The 17,784-nt window shown below is 38.1% G+C and overlaps 1 protein-coding gene across 5 annotated transcripts in view; it reads right to left on the reverse strand.

The window, feature by feature from the left end:
- Positions 1-916: 916 nt before the first annotated feature.
- The window catches only part of ARB2A (ARB2 cotranscriptional regulator A), a 428,163-nt gene continuing 411,295 nt past the window's right edge, over positions 917-17,784 (reverse strand). For 3 of the 5 annotated variants that reach the window (XM_060143277.1, XM_060143273.1, XM_060143274.1), the window contains 2 exons: positions 2,896-3,034; positions 917-1,165 (listed from right to left, as the gene is read on the reverse strand). In XM_060143277.1, the coding sequence (XP_059999260.1) occupies positions 1,105-1,165; positions 2,896-3,034 (200 nt within the window). In that variant the 3' untranslated portion in view covers positions 917-1,104. Of the gene's footprint in view, positions 3,035-17,784 lie in introns of all 5 variants that reach the window. The other 2 variants (XM_060143278.1, XM_060143276.1) reach the window with 1 other exon arrangement.

The raw sequence follows: 17,784 nt of genomic DNA on the forward strand, positions 1-17,784 counted from the left end.
ATTTTAAAATAGTAAACAGAAATATATAATATATAGGAAACTCCTGTGCTTTAGTTTCCTTTTCTTTTGGTATAAACAATAATGCAATCCAAATTGAAGCACAAGGCAGAAACTTGAGAAAAGAACAATTAATACAAGAAGATTTCTCCCCCCGCCTTCAAATATCCATGAAAACTTTTAACAGCTGTATAGTTAAGTACCTTTAGAAAGCTCCAAAGCCAGTATCTGGCTTTTAAGTTTTAACAGTTCTATTCTGGACCTTAGATTGATCAACAACTCCATGCTTCCCATTCCACTTCCTCTAAGCACTCACTATATAATTTTAAAAAAAGAAAAAAAAAGCCCACTTCCTAACTTTAAACCTCTACTCTCCTGAAAACTTGTCTTAAAGAAACCAAAATGGGAGAGCAGAGCAGAAACATTGTTAACCCTTGTCTCGTCCAAGCAGGCGGGCTACTACCAACTGACTGTTGTTATTCCAGGAAAACTGAGGTGAAAACAATATATTTACACCAACAAACCCATAATCAACAGGTTAAAAGATTCTACATTACAAGGAATCTTATCAGTAATCAGTTGGAGGTCTGGGACGGGTTGCCTAGTTCCCTCTGGGTTGCAACAGCGCAGATCCACAAGTAGAAATTACATTTACACAACTTAAGTTTGCAGATAGCTCTCTATAGATAGTTAAACAAGGCCTAACAACCCAGTAGTTTTAAAGTATTAAAGGCAACTAAGCAGTGATTTACTCTAGTTACAAGTGAAGGTTTTTTAAAAACTAGGGGTGAGAAAACTGAAGAGAAGAAATAGGAGTGATTTGGTTTATAACCTGAGCATGTTTGCTCTAATTCAGCTGCAGACGCTTCACAAATTGAGTACTGTACAAGTGCTGATTAAAAAAATGCAATAAAACTAGTTTCTTGTGAACATTTTAATATTCTGAAAACAGCACACAATTTATAACACTTGGAAAAATATATTCAATCCACATCAATTCTCAAATCCTCTCCGTGGAAGGTACCATTATTTTACACAGTTCACTATTACTTCTAAAACAGAAAAGATTGCAGAGCAACATGCTCGACATTGCTGGGGTTACACGTTTTAAGCCACCCAAGGAATTGGATAAAATGACATTTTGCTTTTTCGTCCTATGTTGTTCCTGCTAAAATAACATCGAAAGATATGCATATAAGATTACTGAAAGAAAGATCACCTTAATTTACCATCATTGAAATTATGAGAACTAATTAATGCACTTGTGTACCAAACACAGATACTACCAGTTTTAAAACTTGCTGAAATCGGTTCCTAGTATAAAAACATTTTATCCGTGAGGTGGTTATTTTAAGTTATTTTTCTGAGGAGTGAAACAGTTCTAAGTTATTTTGGGTACATTTTGTCGTGTCCTCAAGTAAGGCAGGCATATTGTTGCGTATATTTTAAAAAAGGATGAAAAAAAATACTAAATTCAGATCCTCACTTATTAGAAACAGAATCTTCACTAGGTAATTAAATTCTACAAGTAATTAAAAAAGTAATAATGTTAAGATTTAACATGTGAATTTAAAAGTCAGCAAAACCTTAACTTATTTTACCTCATATTTCACAGAGTTGGCCAGATCCTAGCTGGATTAAAATACTTAATTGTTGGAAACTGTAAGGCAAAACCTTACAGAGGAGGTGGACTACTACGAATTATACCATTGGATTGAGAGGAGAAAAGTCTTTCACACCAGGTCTTTCCCTTTCTGTTGAAGCAGAAAACTAAAAGAATCATTTTAGCCCCACTAAGCCTTTCAGAAGGAAAAGGTTCAAGCGCACAGATTCCTTTTCCTTACGACGATAAAAAATACTCTCCCTAAAAAGGTCTAACTCTATGAAAGCTCAAAATAGACCACTCTACTTAGGATTAACAACAACAAACTTCCTCCACATTAAGATTTAAACAAAACTTAAGTATGCTATCTAAATTACAGTGCTACCCAACACACATTATATATTTAAAAAAGTAAATTCTAATGATAAAGTTGGAAACTCCCTTGAAAATGAAACCTTTCCCACATGTACTTAAAAATTTGCTCATCATTATGTTTTGGTTTAAACAATCTCTTCTGAAATTAGAGACTTGTGTAAAATCTCGTATTCAGTTGGCAAGGTTTCCAGCGATAACGTGGATTGGGTACTTTATAGATTTTTCTAATGCAGTTTTTCTTCTGGTCTCGAAATGAAAATAGATCGTTAGGGAGTGAACAATTTGCCCTCCCCGAACTACACAGTACATCACGGAATTCACGTTATGAATTTAAATTTGGCTTGGGAGGGGGGAGACTTCCTTAAAAAAAAAAAAAGACATAGACGCCCTTACGGAAAAAACTTTTTAAAACAGGAGTTTTAAGTCTAGAATAAAAGTTTCCTTCGGTTCGGTTCGGGGGAGAAAAAAAATGGATATGATTCAGGGGGAAGGGGGGCCGGGGGAGAGGAGAGGAGCGGAGCTGCGGCTACGTGGCTGCGGGCGGTAGGACCGCGCAGACGCCCCTCGCCCCGTAGCACCGGCGCTGGCTCCATCAGGGCAATTAGAGGCGCGCCGGCCGCGCCGGGCAGGGCGCTGTCGGCCTTAATCTGCGCGCTGACGGGCAGCGCGAAGCCCAAGCACAGCCCGCAGGAAGCACGACCAGTGAACCCATACTGCTTTGACAGTTGCACTCATCTAGAAATAATGCAAAACGCTATTTAGATGTATATATCACGACCCTGTGCTCTAGGAAGAAAACAATCTAATGAGGGGCTGGGAGTCTGCTCGCCGACAACAGGCGGTGGGGAGACGTGTGGATGCATATGCTCGAGTGTGCGTCCTCGGCTTCCCCTCCCCCGTCTCGCTCGCTCTCCTCTTACAGCTCTTCGTGCTTTATTCGGTGGGAGCGCCGCGTCAGAGTCGGCTTCAGGGAACTGGTCTTTGCCTCAGAGGCTTCGGTAAAGAACTTGAAAATAGACGGGAAGCTCTTCCAGGAAGTTAGCTCGTGACGGTCGGTGCCTGCAAAATGTACAGATTCAGTTACGAGGTGGCCTCGCGTGCTGCCGGCGCAGGTGGGACGGGACAGCCGGGCTCTGCCGAGGCCCAGGCCGCCGGTCCTCTGTCCTCGAGCCCGCGCCCTCTGCGCCGCGCCGCGTCCCGCCCTCGGAGCCCAGCCCCCACCCCTCCAGAGCGCGCGAGCCCTAGGGATCACACCTGTACCTGAGGGTTCACGTGGCCCCCAGGGCTCGGAGGGAGGCTGCGGCCCACCGACTCCGTGTCTCCGCCGGCGGCGCTCGGGGTGGCGATCCCGGAACTCCGCCGCCTCTGGCCTGAGCCCCTAGCACGTCCCCGACGCGCGGCCGCGGCCGGACCTTCCCCGCGGTCGCCCGAGGCGCGGCCGGCGGCCCCCGGGGCCTCAGCCCCTCCGGGCCAATCGAGGCGCTGGGCGGGAAGGGCCACTCCCTCTCCCGCCTCGAAACCACCCACTTCCCCAGGCTGGGCGCGCGCGGGGATTGGTTTCCCCTGCGCTCGGAATCCGGCTTTTGCACCCTCCGCAGAGCACCCACGTTTCTTTGCTTCCCAAGAGAAAGAAACAAGTTGGATTTTAGTGTCCTAGCAGCCTACTTTTTTTTTTTTAAACAGGTTTTAGGGGACAGTCTTAGAAAAGCTAAAAAAAAAAAAAAAAAAATGTTTCAAAGCAGTGACTACTGAAAGAGCATCTAGGCCTTCTATTTTGTCAGGAGGAATTCAACTCACAAAATGCAGGTTAAGTTGTCAATTTATAGTTATTTTGTTTTACTACAGCTTCTTTCTGTGGCTTCAATTTAACACTAATGTACAGATTTTTCAAATAAAATCTTTCTTCAGTTTTAAGACAGGTAAAAAATAACACTGATGTAGACGTAAGAACAGATGAGGACATTAATCTGTTTTTGACTCCCTGTGATAGCTTATATCATTTAATTAATAGTTTTATAACGGAACACTTTTTAATTTAAAAAATAAAAATAATAATAACAAAGACTCTGCTGTAGGAATAATGAGTGAATAGATTTTAAACGGTTTAAATCTCTTCCTAGATCACTCAGTTATGCAGAGAGACACTGTCTGGAAGTCTCTGGATTCGGGGCCTCTGTCTGATACTTTAACATTGTTAATGATAATTCTTTAGTCTGTAATAGTAGGTCATTGCTATGGTTACTCTACAATGGTGCAACACTTTGCTTTCCCCTTCAGCTATTCGCTGAGACCTGGTAACCACATTTGTTGCCTAGCAACAGTTTTGTGACAGTATCACAATCTGGGAGTTACAACAATAAGGATGCTATGGCTGCCTCGACCAGAGAGCAGAAAGCTATAGTCTGTGCATGTGACTTAGCTGTGGGAGCTGGCCTTACTAGAGAACCCCTCTTTTAACAGGTGCCCTCAGAAGGATGCTCTCTATCCTCCTCTCCTCGGCAGACTGGCCTAATGAACCTGCATTTGGAACAAGATCCAGTACTGAAGTCATATCCTTGAGTTACATCCCCCAACACTACTGTGTTCAGACTAAAAAATGAGGTCCTTTTTCTATTTGCTTACTCAGTTTGGGCAAAATTCAATGTTAGTCAGTGGAAGAAAGAGATGAGTGCAGGTTTATCCTGGCAAATCCTAAAGTGCCTGACTGGATTTTGACAAGTCAATAGAATTCTCGGGAAAAAATTATACAAATGCCTGCCTTTATCAATAGATGTGTAAAAATTCAAGTTCTTTAAAATATATGTAATATCCAGATATTTATTGTTAGTATATAATTTTCACTGACGTATTCAGATAACAGTCTTAAAGACTTCCTTTGAATTTGGAGGCATCTGTATTCTCCAAACACAAAAGAAGTTTGTGAGCAGTTCTAGATAAGCTCAGACATACCTACTTTAAATAATATTTTGTGGGTATACTTAGAAGGGAGCCCAGTTTCTGGACAGGTTTATGAAATGCCCATCCCTGTTTTCTATAGTGCTTGTAATTCCAGTTTCATTTCAATAATAATTACTAATAGCACTTATAATGAAAAAATATTTTAAAGTCAATGGTATTGACTCTTCTCAGATTCATACTACATGGAAACACCCATCCCCAAACACAATAGGAAAAAAAAAGGTGTTAATCGTCTCTTTTCCTTCTCATTTCCCAGGCTTCCAGGCTCATTTGGCATTTCCTCCACAGTGATCACACTTACACTTCCTAGTATTACCAAGGCTATGATCAATTTCTAAGCTTTCTTAGGGAGCTCTTCTCATAATTCCTCCCAACCCTTGAAAACCAATTCAATGTATGAATCTAGAGGGACCTAAGGAGTCAATGGTCTGAAGCAATTTTAACTCCTTTATTTTTTTCTTTCCTGGTGACAATTTTTCTGAAGGATGGACAAATTTCCCAGGTGATAAAATCACTACAAAGGCTTTTTAGTTTTAGCTTATGATGACTCTCTGCTTGATTAGTCCTGGGCTGAAAAGACCAAAGTCCCTGAGATAACTGAGGACCTGCACTGGCTCTCAATATTTACCCTTGCAATTTAAGAGTATAAATAATGAGAGTGTGTGCTCTGTCAGAGGAACGGAAATTGCTAGGAGTAAATTAATAAGCAAGGTGGGTTAGAAACTGAATTATAGAGAATGGAATGGGAGAGGGAGAATCCTCCCTAAACTAAGGAGTGTTAACATAAATATCTTATACAAAAATGGCTTTCTTTTCTAAATTACTGAAAGTAGATTTTTAATAATTTTAACACAGCATTTGGAAGGTAGTTGCATGTTCATCTGGGGCTGCGTATACACATTTCAAGAACATGTTTGGAGACCATTTTTGAAAACTCGGGGCCAATATTCAATGAAAATATTCACGAATTAATATGACTATCCGCCCATAGCAATGATAAGAGAATGGAAACTTCTGACAGCAGCTTTCGAATACTTAAAAGATATACAACTTTAGGGGAATTTCTTCCATCAGGATGGAAACACTAGGCCATTACATTATCTATTCATAAAAGGATATAGGAGGGGAAAGTTTAGGCTAACTAAAAAAACAGCCATTTATTAATAACCTGCAATTATGTGTAGGTAACATGGAAACTAGTCCATTTAGCACTAACTATGTTTTTGTATTTGAAGGAGATAAACATGGTTTTATAGTCAGGACCTGGTCTTTCCTCTGCCACAACTTTACCCTATCAAAAGCTCCTCTTCTTAGGGACTGTGATCTTTTTTTTCTACTTTTCAAACCCCCATTTCCCTAATCTAAGTTGTTTCCACAATGTAGGAAATAAAGGGTTTTCCCAGGTTAATTATCTGCCATGTTCTCAGGGAATGATTTTTGTATCCTCTTGGATTGGCAGGCTTGTTCTTACTGGATAATTCACCTTTGGGGCAAAATAAATGTGCACGATCTCAGTTCTTTATTACAAAAAATTGCCTTTGCTCAATCGTAATCAGTGGTTCTTAATGGGCATGGTAGTGGCCTCTGGGGCATTTTGGAAATTTGTAGGAAAGTTTTTGGAGGTCAGGACAACTGGGAGGAGCTATTGGCATTTAGTGGGAGAAGGCCAGGGAGGTGGACATCCTTCAATTTGCAGGGCATTACAGCACATGAAGAACTGTTCTGCATTGCACATGGTTTTCAAATGTTTCACAAGCTATTCATGTAGTTGAAAAACCTGTTTATGATTATATGGGCTTAGAATTTAGATCTGTTTAACAAGTAATCTCACAGTACTTTTGGCATGATTTTAATACACACGGAATTTTCCAGGAATCCAGCTACCATGTAAATTGAAGGAATTTTGTACTTTATGTTGTTCAGAATATTACCAAGAATGGACTGCCATATGAGAAAATCTCATCACTGATGGCCTATTGCCCACAGCACTTGAGCCACCAATAAGCACACCTGCACCAGCCTGCATTTGTAGATATGGAATTCCTGGTGATTCTATACACAGGACCCATGCAGATTTTCCTGAGCACTTTAAATATTGATATATATATTATTCTTATTATGAGTTATTTTTCTTTTATTTCCTTCATATGTTAACTAGAGGAATACAATAATTTAGCAATCTTGTAAGTAGGTGAATTACGTTACCTCTAGAATTTATTTCAGGATAGTAAAAGCACTGTGTAATATTTATTTATTTTTTAAAAAATATTTATTTATTTGGCTGTGCCGAGTCTTAGTTGCGGCATGTGGGATATAGTTCCCTGACCAGGGATCGAACCAGGACCCCCTGCACTGGGAACACGGAGTCTTAGCCACTGGACCACCAGGGGAGTCCAATATTTATTAAAATAGTATGGTTTTAGATGGCAAGGGTTAGCTTAAATAAAAATGAATAGTTAATTCTTTTTTATTACAGTAGAGATTAATTTATCTATAATCTGAACCCTACTTATAGCTAGCTCTTTTATCCTTATACAGAGTAGAAATGACTTTTACTTCTCTTAATTAATGTTTCTTCCACAAATTTCTGGAAGAATAATGGACCCAACTTCCCTTCTGACTACAGTCATATTAAACAGATCACATCAACAATAAATGTCACTACTATAAAAACTACTTAATTTGAAAGGAAATTCTGTTTCATAGATTAAAAATAATTGTGGTTGGAGAAGATCTTGGCATTTTTGTCAACGATGTTATCCACTGTGAAATAACCAAAAGGTAGTGGACAGGGGATCTTCCAATTAAAATACTACACTGAATATTTATTCTTTATCTATCAATTGTTTTTAAAAATGAACTACAGCAAATTTCAAAGAGGTAGAGATAGCACAAATGTTCAAAAAGATTAGAAACTTTAAGTATAAAGGATGAAACTATAAATCATATGAGGAAGATCAAATTGCTAAAATGTGTCATATGTTTTCCCAAAAGACTATATATTTAAGAAAAAGTGTCTCGTAATGGAACTGAGAAAGAAGGAGGCTACATTTATGTAACAGCATTTACAAATCAAACAAAAAATGGTTGGAAATAGCACTGACAGCAGAATGCTCAAAGAATAGGATAAGAGAGAAGAAAACATTGCTATATCTTCTGCCTTGTCTATTCCCCTTACTTCTTCCTGTGATGACTTTAATCCAAGTGTTTCTTACAAGTCTGCCTTGTCCACACTCCTCTTCACTTGATCTTAGTGCTTGGAATTTTTTTTTTTTTTTGGCTAAAACTATGCCAAAATATGCTACTGAGTTAGCAGCCAAAACCCTGATGTTTACTTTGGTAGATGTAGACTACTCTGAAGCTGTACCTCATTTTCTGCAGTAGATGTCTTAAAAAGTTATACGTAAATATAATTTCTGTAAATAGAATATTTTTAAAGGAAGAAGTGGGTTATCTACTTCTTTAAAGAATCTTTTAATAAAGTGAAGAATTCTCTGGGAGAGCAAATAATCATTCTTCAAATGATATTATACATACACAATCAGATTTTCCAAAGGTAAGGTTTACTACCATAATATGATGGACAGTCTGAGTAAGGGCTCACTGAAAAGATAATTTAGAAGCATTTCTTGGTCAGCCATTCACTATTCTAATTATTGCTGGTCACCTTATTTTACATGGTCCTAGACCAAAAGGTCATGGAATAATTTCAACCATCTATACATAATTTACATGTTAGGGTCTGGTTTAGAATAGGGGATATAACTGTTCACAAAGTCACCTTTGAATATGAAATATCATTTAAAAATCTTTATTTCAGGGGAAAAAAACTAGTATGGGCCCCCACCCTCTCACTGACACCCCCCTCCCCTGGAAAAGAATTTGTTTTTAAAGAAAAAGGTAATGAGTAAATTTTATATGTTTCCTATGATAAAGGGGGAAAGAAAAAAACCTAGAAAGATATGAAACACATTAACAAGATAACATATCTATGATACTTTCAAACTGACAAGGCTTGATTTTAAAAATTGATCTTTAACAAGAAAAAGAAATATGGGCAATTAGGAAGTAATGAAGACCCTGTCAATATAGCTATGTTGAGAATAACAGGTAAGGGAATTCTTGAGAAAATCTAATATATAAAAATCAGGAGGTCTGTAATATGCATTATTGAGTCCCAGTGGGATTAACTAATGAATTTATGAGCTCACCAGAAGTTATTTTTAGAAAGATATAAAGAATTAGAGAAATACTAGAGCACAGAAAAATAATGTGCCTTCTAAAAAGAAAGAAAATATATATTACTACTAAAATTCATTTAAAAATGAATTCTAGAGCTTCTAAGAAGAACACCATTAAATTTACCAATATTTGAGCACAGAAGGGCTCCTAATGGAGACTCTCCTAGTTAGAAGGCACGAGTGTGAGTGAGACGGGGGCGGGGAGGATAGTAAACAAAGTGGGGTGTTCGCTGAGGGAGACTCCAGGAGCAGCTCAGTAAACGTGCTGCCTGGCCTGGTTAAACCACCTGTGTAAGATACAAGCAAGTCTCTTTCCATTGCTAACACTGCTGCAAATCTGTTAAAGCCGAGACTGTGTTGAGACCCTAAAGGCAGGTCGTCGAGCTTGACCAGAGATAGGAGGCTGAAACAAAGACATAAAAGCAGTGGTAGAAACTTCTGCGTCACGGGCAGTTTCTGGGAAAGCCTGTCCTTTCCTCCAGCTTCTTTTCTATATCTCTCATCTATGAAAGGGGAGTGGGGCGGTTTTGGGCACTGGGCAGCTTAAGACTCAAGGAGACAACTTTGGGAAGTAAACTTATTCTTAGGCAGAGTCGAGAGCCTGCAGTAGCTGTGGGTCTCTGACATTGAACCCGGCGAGACCTCTCTAATAAACCTCTCCTAACCAATAAAAAATGGACATCTTGTAATTGCCTGAATTGCCTTTCAAACCCAGAGAGCTGGCGCAGAAGTGTTTTCTTTGGTTTTAATTCTTGTCTCACATACTTCTCTTAGTGTTGTCACAAAGCCTGGCCTCCAGGGATACTGTTTTCCTTTAAAATTTGAGCCCAGGTGTGGGCAAAAGTTCTCTTTTTCATTTCCCTTCATGATTTTCAAAAGTAACTTTGCCAAAGGATGGTAAGAGCACAGGGCTCTACACAAGGAATGCAAAGAATCATAAAATAGTTATTTCCGTAAGTAAAGGTTTCTGATCCTATTATTCCCAACACAATCAGTGAAGAGCTTTACTGGGCCCCATTCTAAAATAACACTGTCCGAGAGGGCTGGTGAAGCTTTCTAGATAGTTTGTCACGCTTCCCTTTTCTTCCAGATTCTCTGTGTTCCTAGCTAGGTACCTATGGCTTATGGCTGCCATAAGCTTATGACTGTGTGTGTGTGTGTGTGTGTGTGTGTGTGTGTGTGTGTGTGTGTGTGTGTGTGTGTGTGTGTGTGTGTGTGTAAGAGGGAGGTGGGGAGGAAGGGAGAGGGAGAATGAGAAAGACGGAGAGAGGGAGGGGTGAGATAGAATGGAATGCAAAATACTTTCCTTATTTCAAAACAAAACAAAATCATTTGCTAGTTCAAGTATCTGAATCATCTGTGATCCTCCTCGCTCAATTGTGGATTCTATTCTAAAGGAAATATTTTGTGGGCAGTTTTTCCAGAGGTCCTGTGAGTGATTAATTTATACATTCATACATGTATTTATTGTATGCCAGGCACTATTTCTTTGGGCTGGGGATGTGGTGGTGAGCAAGATATATAAAAACTCTGCTCCTTGTAGCATATGTGCTAGTGGGGATGACAGGCAATAAACAGGTAAACCGATGAACATGATGATTTCAGGGAGTCAGAAGCACTGTGAAAAAAACACAGTAGAGGGATGTGAAGAGAATGAAGAGGAGAAGAGATGGTCGTCAATTTAGACTGGGTGGACACTTCTGACCTGAGACCAGAGTGGAAAGAGGGAGCCAGGTGAAGGTCTGGAGAGAGTGCTGCAGGCAGGGTTCTGGAAGAACAAGGAGAGGGAGGGGGTCTGAGGAGGAAAGAGCTGGTCATAGCCAAGGAACTGGAAAGCACCTGGAGCATGGAGGGTGAGGGGGAAAGTGGTAGATGATTCAGAGAGGTGGGCAGCCTCCAAGCCATGTGAGGTCTCTCAGGGCACAGTGAAAGGTTTTAATTTTATTCCAAGCACAATGGAAGAGCTGTCTGCAGAGTTTCAGTGGGGAAGAAATATAATCTGACTTGCATTTAAAGAGTACACTGGTTGGTAAATGGTGAATGGATTATGGGGAGTTGGAATGATGGATTTAACCCTCCCTGATTGCATTTATCAACTCCTCCCACCTCTAGATCATTCTCTGGGGCTCATTCTTCTCCTGCACACCTCAGAGTATAAAACCCACCTACTGCTGGTTCACATAAGGTGAGTAATAGTAGTAGGCAATAGCAATACGCAGTAAGAAAGACAACCTAATAAAATAATATTTCAAAGTAGTAAATTAAAAAATGGACTTGAACTAGAAGGAGCATTTTCCTAATAATTCTGCTCTTGTTATATATGCTGACACCTCTGGGTTCTCGACCTTAGGACTGGTGTGTGTGATGGGAAGGTACTACGATGGGGACGGTGCTGTCACAGTGTTCCATTTCTGCAAGCCGTCCAGAGGTAACTGGTGGACTTACTCTCTCGGCAGGCCTTTCCACTGTCTTCATTTCTATAAACAGACACACTATTCTCTTCGCTTCTCCAGCTCAAAGCCTCTCAGTCACCTTTGATTTTTGTTTTCGCTTGTTTGCCGACTCCTGATCCAATCAGTTACCAAATCCCGACAACTGCACCTCAGCAAAGTTTTTCCAGTCTCTTTTTTGCTTTCCATTCCCCTGTCACCACTCTAGATTTAATGACCTATCATTTAGAATGCAGAAACTTCCTCCTAACTTGTTTCATTGCCTTCAACCTCTTCTCTTCTATCTCGTACCCTGCTACCAGACAAAAATCCTAAGTATCATTTGTGTCATAGACCTCTTTCTCTGCTCAAACATATCCAATGGTCTCCATAATCTTTCAAATTAAGTAGAAATTCCTCCATGTGGTTTAAAGCCCTCCATTCCCTGGATCTAGCCTTCTTTTCTGGGTTTAATCCCTCAACTGTTCTTCTATAAGTATCCCCTATTCTCCCAGGCCCAGGTCAACTGACAATTTTTAAACCTTTCCAAAATCTCAGGGTCTGGGCATCTGTGACTCTGGTGACTCTGAAGTCCAGTCAGAGAAGAGATTGATTACCACTGTAAAGTTTTTGAAGACAGAGGTCAAACTTTACTAATCTTCAACACAGATGGATAAACGTACCCTATGTTGAAGTGCATGCTAGCTTTTAGAGTTAAGAAATAAATTCCTCTAAAATGGGAATATAATAACAGTTGGATTCTCTATAACTGAAACTGAAGGAAGTAGAGTGTTTTTCTTGCTCTCTCCAACAAACTGATGAGGTAGATGCAGGTGATCCACAGTCCATTAGCAACTAAGTGATAAGCACTGACAAATACTCAAAGTATCTTCCAGATACGTTTAGCTAAAATGCTGTGCTTATCTAGTAAATACAATTTACTAGCATCAAGACGTTTAGGAGAGTGTCAGAACTGAGAACTCTCAGACAGTCAAACTTTAACTGTTCAAGAGCTTGTATTCCCAAAATGTAGTTCAAATTTAGATGCAGATAGAAACATATCAAACATAAGATAGCAAAGACGTGGAAAGGACCCGAGATAAAATTTCATCTAACGGTTTCATTTCACAAGTGAGAAATCTAAAGTCCAGAGCGGCTGTGATAGGCCACAGCTACACAGACATTTTGCTCAAATATAATTAGTATTTACAAATTGGTTAAGCATTATAATACTAAAAATTTTCAGAAGATATATGTCTAATTGCTTTAAGATTCAGTTCAGGGACTTCCCTGGTGGCGCAGTGGTTAAGAATCCATCTGCCAATGCAGGGGACACGGGTTCGAGCCCTGGTCCGGGAAGATCCCACATGCCGTGGAGCAACTAAGGCTGTGCGCCTAGAGCCCATGCTCCACATCAAGAGAAGCCACTGCAATGAGAAGCCCGCGCGCCACAACGAAGAGTAGCCCCTGCTTGCTGCAACTAGAGAAAGCCCGCGTGCAGCAACAAAGACCCAACGCAGCCAAACAACAACAACAACAACAACAACAAAGATTCAGTTCAGTATTTACTTCCTCTAATAAGCTTTCTTTGATTAACTTTACCCCGTATCAACTACTTCCTTTCTTCATGTTTCAGTATTTTGTATATAGTGTATACTATATTATCATATACTTGCTTTGCTTAACGAGTCATTTCATGTATGAAAGATACCTTGTCTTATCTCCAAATCTTTTGGGGGTAATGCCTCAAAACTTTTGATTCCAGAAATCATAGCTGAGGCTTAATAGATGTTTGTTGTATAAAAAACTATCCAGAACAGAATTACCAGAAAACTGATGCTTATTGAATGCTATTAAGATATAATAAAACACAGATTCATAGACGTTTTCTATGGTTTTTGCACTATTTTGATGATGGTTCCCATTTTGAAATAAAGGAAATGGAAGCATACAGAAGATCACAGAAGTAAGAACTTGTGAATTTACCAAGCAAAGTGCTACTGGTGTTCTGAGTACACAGGTGAATCATATGCACCTCTGTATCCACAGCATCATTTTATATTGCTTTGTCAGACTTTCAAAAGCACAGACCTTTGCTGTGGCAGCCAATAGAAGGAGGAAGTGGAGGAAGGACAAGTTGGTAAAGCAGCCATTATAGATTGCCCCAATCACTTAATGGTTTGGGATCGTACTAAAGCCTCTATAGGCCAATTTAGGGAGAAGTGATATATTTACAATGCTCAATCTTGTAATCAATGAATGTGATATATCTTACCATTTATTTAGATCATCTTTAATGTCTCAATGAAGTTTTACCACTTTCTCCATAGAGGATTTGCACTTCATTTTTTAGATTCATTCATTTATAATTACACTTTTTATTCTGAGATAATTTTAAATTCATATGCAGTTGTAAGAAATAACACAAATGGATCCTGTGTCCCTTTTATGATTCTCCTCAACAGGAACACTTTGTAAAACCATAGTACAATATGACAACCATGATATTAACATGCTACAGTTAAGATACAGAACATTTCCATCACCACAAAGATCACTCACGTTTCCCTTCCAGCCCCTCCTTAACTCCTGGCCACCACTAATCTGTTCTTCATTTCTATAATTTGGTCATTTGAAGAATGTTATATAAATGGAATCATACAATATATAATCTCATGGGATTGGCTTTTTTTCATTCAGCTTAATTCTCTGGAGATATATCCAGGTTTTTGTGTGAATCAATACTTTGTTCCCTTTTATTGCTGAGTAGTGTTCCATGATATGGATGTACCACAGTTTAATCATTCCCTTCTCAAAGGATATCTGGGTTGTTTTCAGATTTTTGGCTATTATAAATAAAGCTGCTCTAAACATTCATGTACAAATTTTTGTGTGAAATAATCTTCATTTTTCTGGGATAAATGCCCAAGAGTACAATTGCTGGGCCATATATTACTTGCATGTTTTGTAATATGAAAGAAACTGCCACACTGTTTTCCAGAGTCATTGTACAATTTTACAATCCTTCTAGCAATGTGAGAGTGATCTAGCTTCTTTGTATCTTTGCCAGTAATGTATTGAAATCAGATAGACTGATTCTTTCCGCTTTATTCTTCTTTTTCAAAATTGTTTTGAGTATCCTAGTTCCTTTGCCTTTTTATATAAATTTTAGAATAAACTTGTCTATATCTACTGTATAGTAACGACCTTTCCCCAAAAGGTTTCAGCTGGACCTCTGGAGTATCTGGAGATTAAAGTCAGCCATGCAGGCAGTTAACCCTGTGAATGTTAACTGAGTCCTTGGACACCAAGGTTCAAGTGAGTTTCCCCTGTTTGCACTATTTTATGTGTATTCTCACATGTTGCTGGGAGAAGACAGCATTATCCAAGACTTGACTGGAAGAGAACAACTGGAAATTCATCCTTGGAACATTCCTGGACTCTGCCCTATATGCTTTTTCTTGGCTGATTTTAATTTATACCCTTTTGCTGTTATTAGATTTATAACAGCTTTCAGTGAGCTCTGTGAGTCCTTCTGGCAAATGATGAAACCTGAAGATGGCCTTAGGATACCTACTTGTGGTTGGTATCATAAGTGAGGGTGGCCTTGAAAACTTCAGAGGGTTATATCTACAAAAAAATCCTGCTGGAATTTTGACAGGAATTATGTTAAACTTCTATATCAATTTGGGGAGAAATGACATCTTTACTATGTTGAGTGATTGAATCTATGAACATGATATGTCCCTTAACTTAATTTTTTTTATATGACATGTTTGTTGATGCTACTATAAATGGATCTTTAACTGCTTGTTATTGGTATATAGAAATGCAATTTTTTTTGTATAATGATTTTGTATCTAGCAACCTTGGTAAATTACCCTGGTCATACTAAAAATTTATCTGTAGATTTTGAATTTTCTACATAAACAATCATATGTGAATAAGTTCAGGTTTTTTCTTTTCTAACTCTTACAGCTCTTACTTCTTTCAGTCATAAATTTAAGGAAACTGTAAACTATAAACAAAATAACCTCCAAATGTATTCACAACATTAACTAATGAGGTGAATAAAATATCACATAAAGCAAATTATTGTGAACATAAATCTGGCATAAAATTACTACATTTTCTATTTTGATTGATTTCTTGATGCACTTAAAAAAGACAAAAAAGAAAAAAGAAAAAGTTTTGTCAGGTAATGTCATCTAGTGGCTGACTACTGGTCATGAAAGCTCCCGGTCACTTTATGACAGATGCTGAAAGCTTCTGGAGGATCACTTATGCTCCTAACACTGTGATGTCTTTTCATTCTAGTTAAGGTAATGTAGAAATAGATGATTTTTGTTACATTCAGGCTCCAAGTCTAGAGTTGTCCTAACCTGTCTAATGCTACTTTAATTTCATTCCCAGTTCTCTCCCCCAAGGGATTTCCTCTATGAATGTTATTTTCTTTAAAAAAAAAAAAAAAATCCCATAATGCAACTGCCTTCTACATGGGAAGAATCCTTAAATGATCCTGTGTTATTTCCACACCATTAATACATATAGAATAACATCTCCCATTAAGATAATATTGTACTGATTTCAAAGTAAATATATATATTCTCAAATATGTCAGGTAAACATAGTAAATTCCTACTATTGCCTAGTTTAGAAAATGACCTGGGAATATATAAGATAGGACTGATTATTTCAATACCAGATAATATTTTAGAGTATCAGGATAGAGAAAATTCATGAGCACTTAAATTAAGTTCCACTAAGGACTGATTTATGATAAAAACTGAATAGAAGCAGATATGGCTAAACAATTACTAGAAAGGGTTATGAAAATTATTTACAATTCTAATCCTTACTGCATCTGGTACTAAACTTTATCCTAAAAAGACATTTCAAAACTCTAACTGGACTTAACATTTAGGCTTTTCTGCAACTGTCTAGAAGACTCACAGGGTGAAATCTTTCAGTATTGCTCAAGGAATTAAATTTTCCTCTCTGGAATTAAACTTACTTATGGGTTTGTAAATAGTTGCAGTCCTGGGGTATGAGATATTGCAATGGATGTAAAGTTATTTTACAAATAACTTTAAAGTGTTACAAAATTTGGCAAGTACATATTATTTCCACGTCTTTGCTTTGTATACTGGTTCTAAGCAACATTTTAAAGTTAATTATAGGGCCATAAAGGTCTCTTTTTTCCCCAAGCATTTTAAAATCATTGTCAGAATTATTACTTGGATCTTGTTAAAGTAGCATTGGATGGGAATTACATCCCAAAGAATCTCAACTATATCCTTTGGGCATTACTGAAAGTGAATGGCATCTATTATTTTATTTCTATTCCAGAGAGAAAATTTAAAAAGTCACACTGATGGGAAAGCCTGTGAATCCACTTATAAGGTTAACTAAGGTGGAGGATTAATCTGCACAGTGAAAAAGGAAGACGTTGGTTACTGAAAATAAGATGCCTTCAATTAGTCAGATTTCAATGTTTGGGGGGGCAACAATTTATATCTATTAGTAGAATCATAAATTGTTGAAAACTTTCCTACAAAAAGGTAAACGAAGGAAGACCTATATTATCAAGACAAAAGTACTTTAGGAATCCTAATAATAAAGAATGCTATAACCTATTTACTAGAAAAAATATATTTACAAAATGTAAAAAAATGGGGCTAAAAATTATATCTCTAATAGTGAAAACTTCAATAATATTGTATTAAGTAAAAATATAGTAGTAAAATTACATTTGCTTGTTTAATAGTTATTTATTCATATCATTCATTGAAAAAAGCATTTAAGATGACATATATACCTTATAATAGGATAAAAGAGAAATAAGAGTAAAAGGAGTAGAGAAATAGCATAAAGTCAGGGATAGGGTAGGATTAATACATAAGGACAATGAATACAAAAACCTGTACAACTGCCAGATGATAGCCAAAAATTTGACTGAGCTTTCTATTGACAAAGAGGCCAACACAGTTGATTATGATTCACTGCATCTAGGTGGTAAAAGCAATCCGGTTGTGGAGAACAGTTGTTTTTAATAATTGTGTCCTTAATGCAGACTTATGACACATTACTGAAGACCAACTTGGGAGAAGTAACTAAGAGGACATCAATATAATGTATTTCAGGTGACCTGACAGTCTGTGATATGCTGGCCTGCTCAAGA

The sequence above is a fragment of the Lagenorhynchus albirostris genome, chromosome 3 (genome assembly GCF_949774975.1).
Source record: "Lagenorhynchus albirostris chromosome 3, mLagAlb1.1, whole genome shotgun sequence".
In the NCBI taxonomy this organism is placed as follows: domain Eukaryota; kingdom Metazoa; phylum Chordata; class Mammalia; order Artiodactyla; family Delphinidae; genus Lagenorhynchus; species Lagenorhynchus albirostris.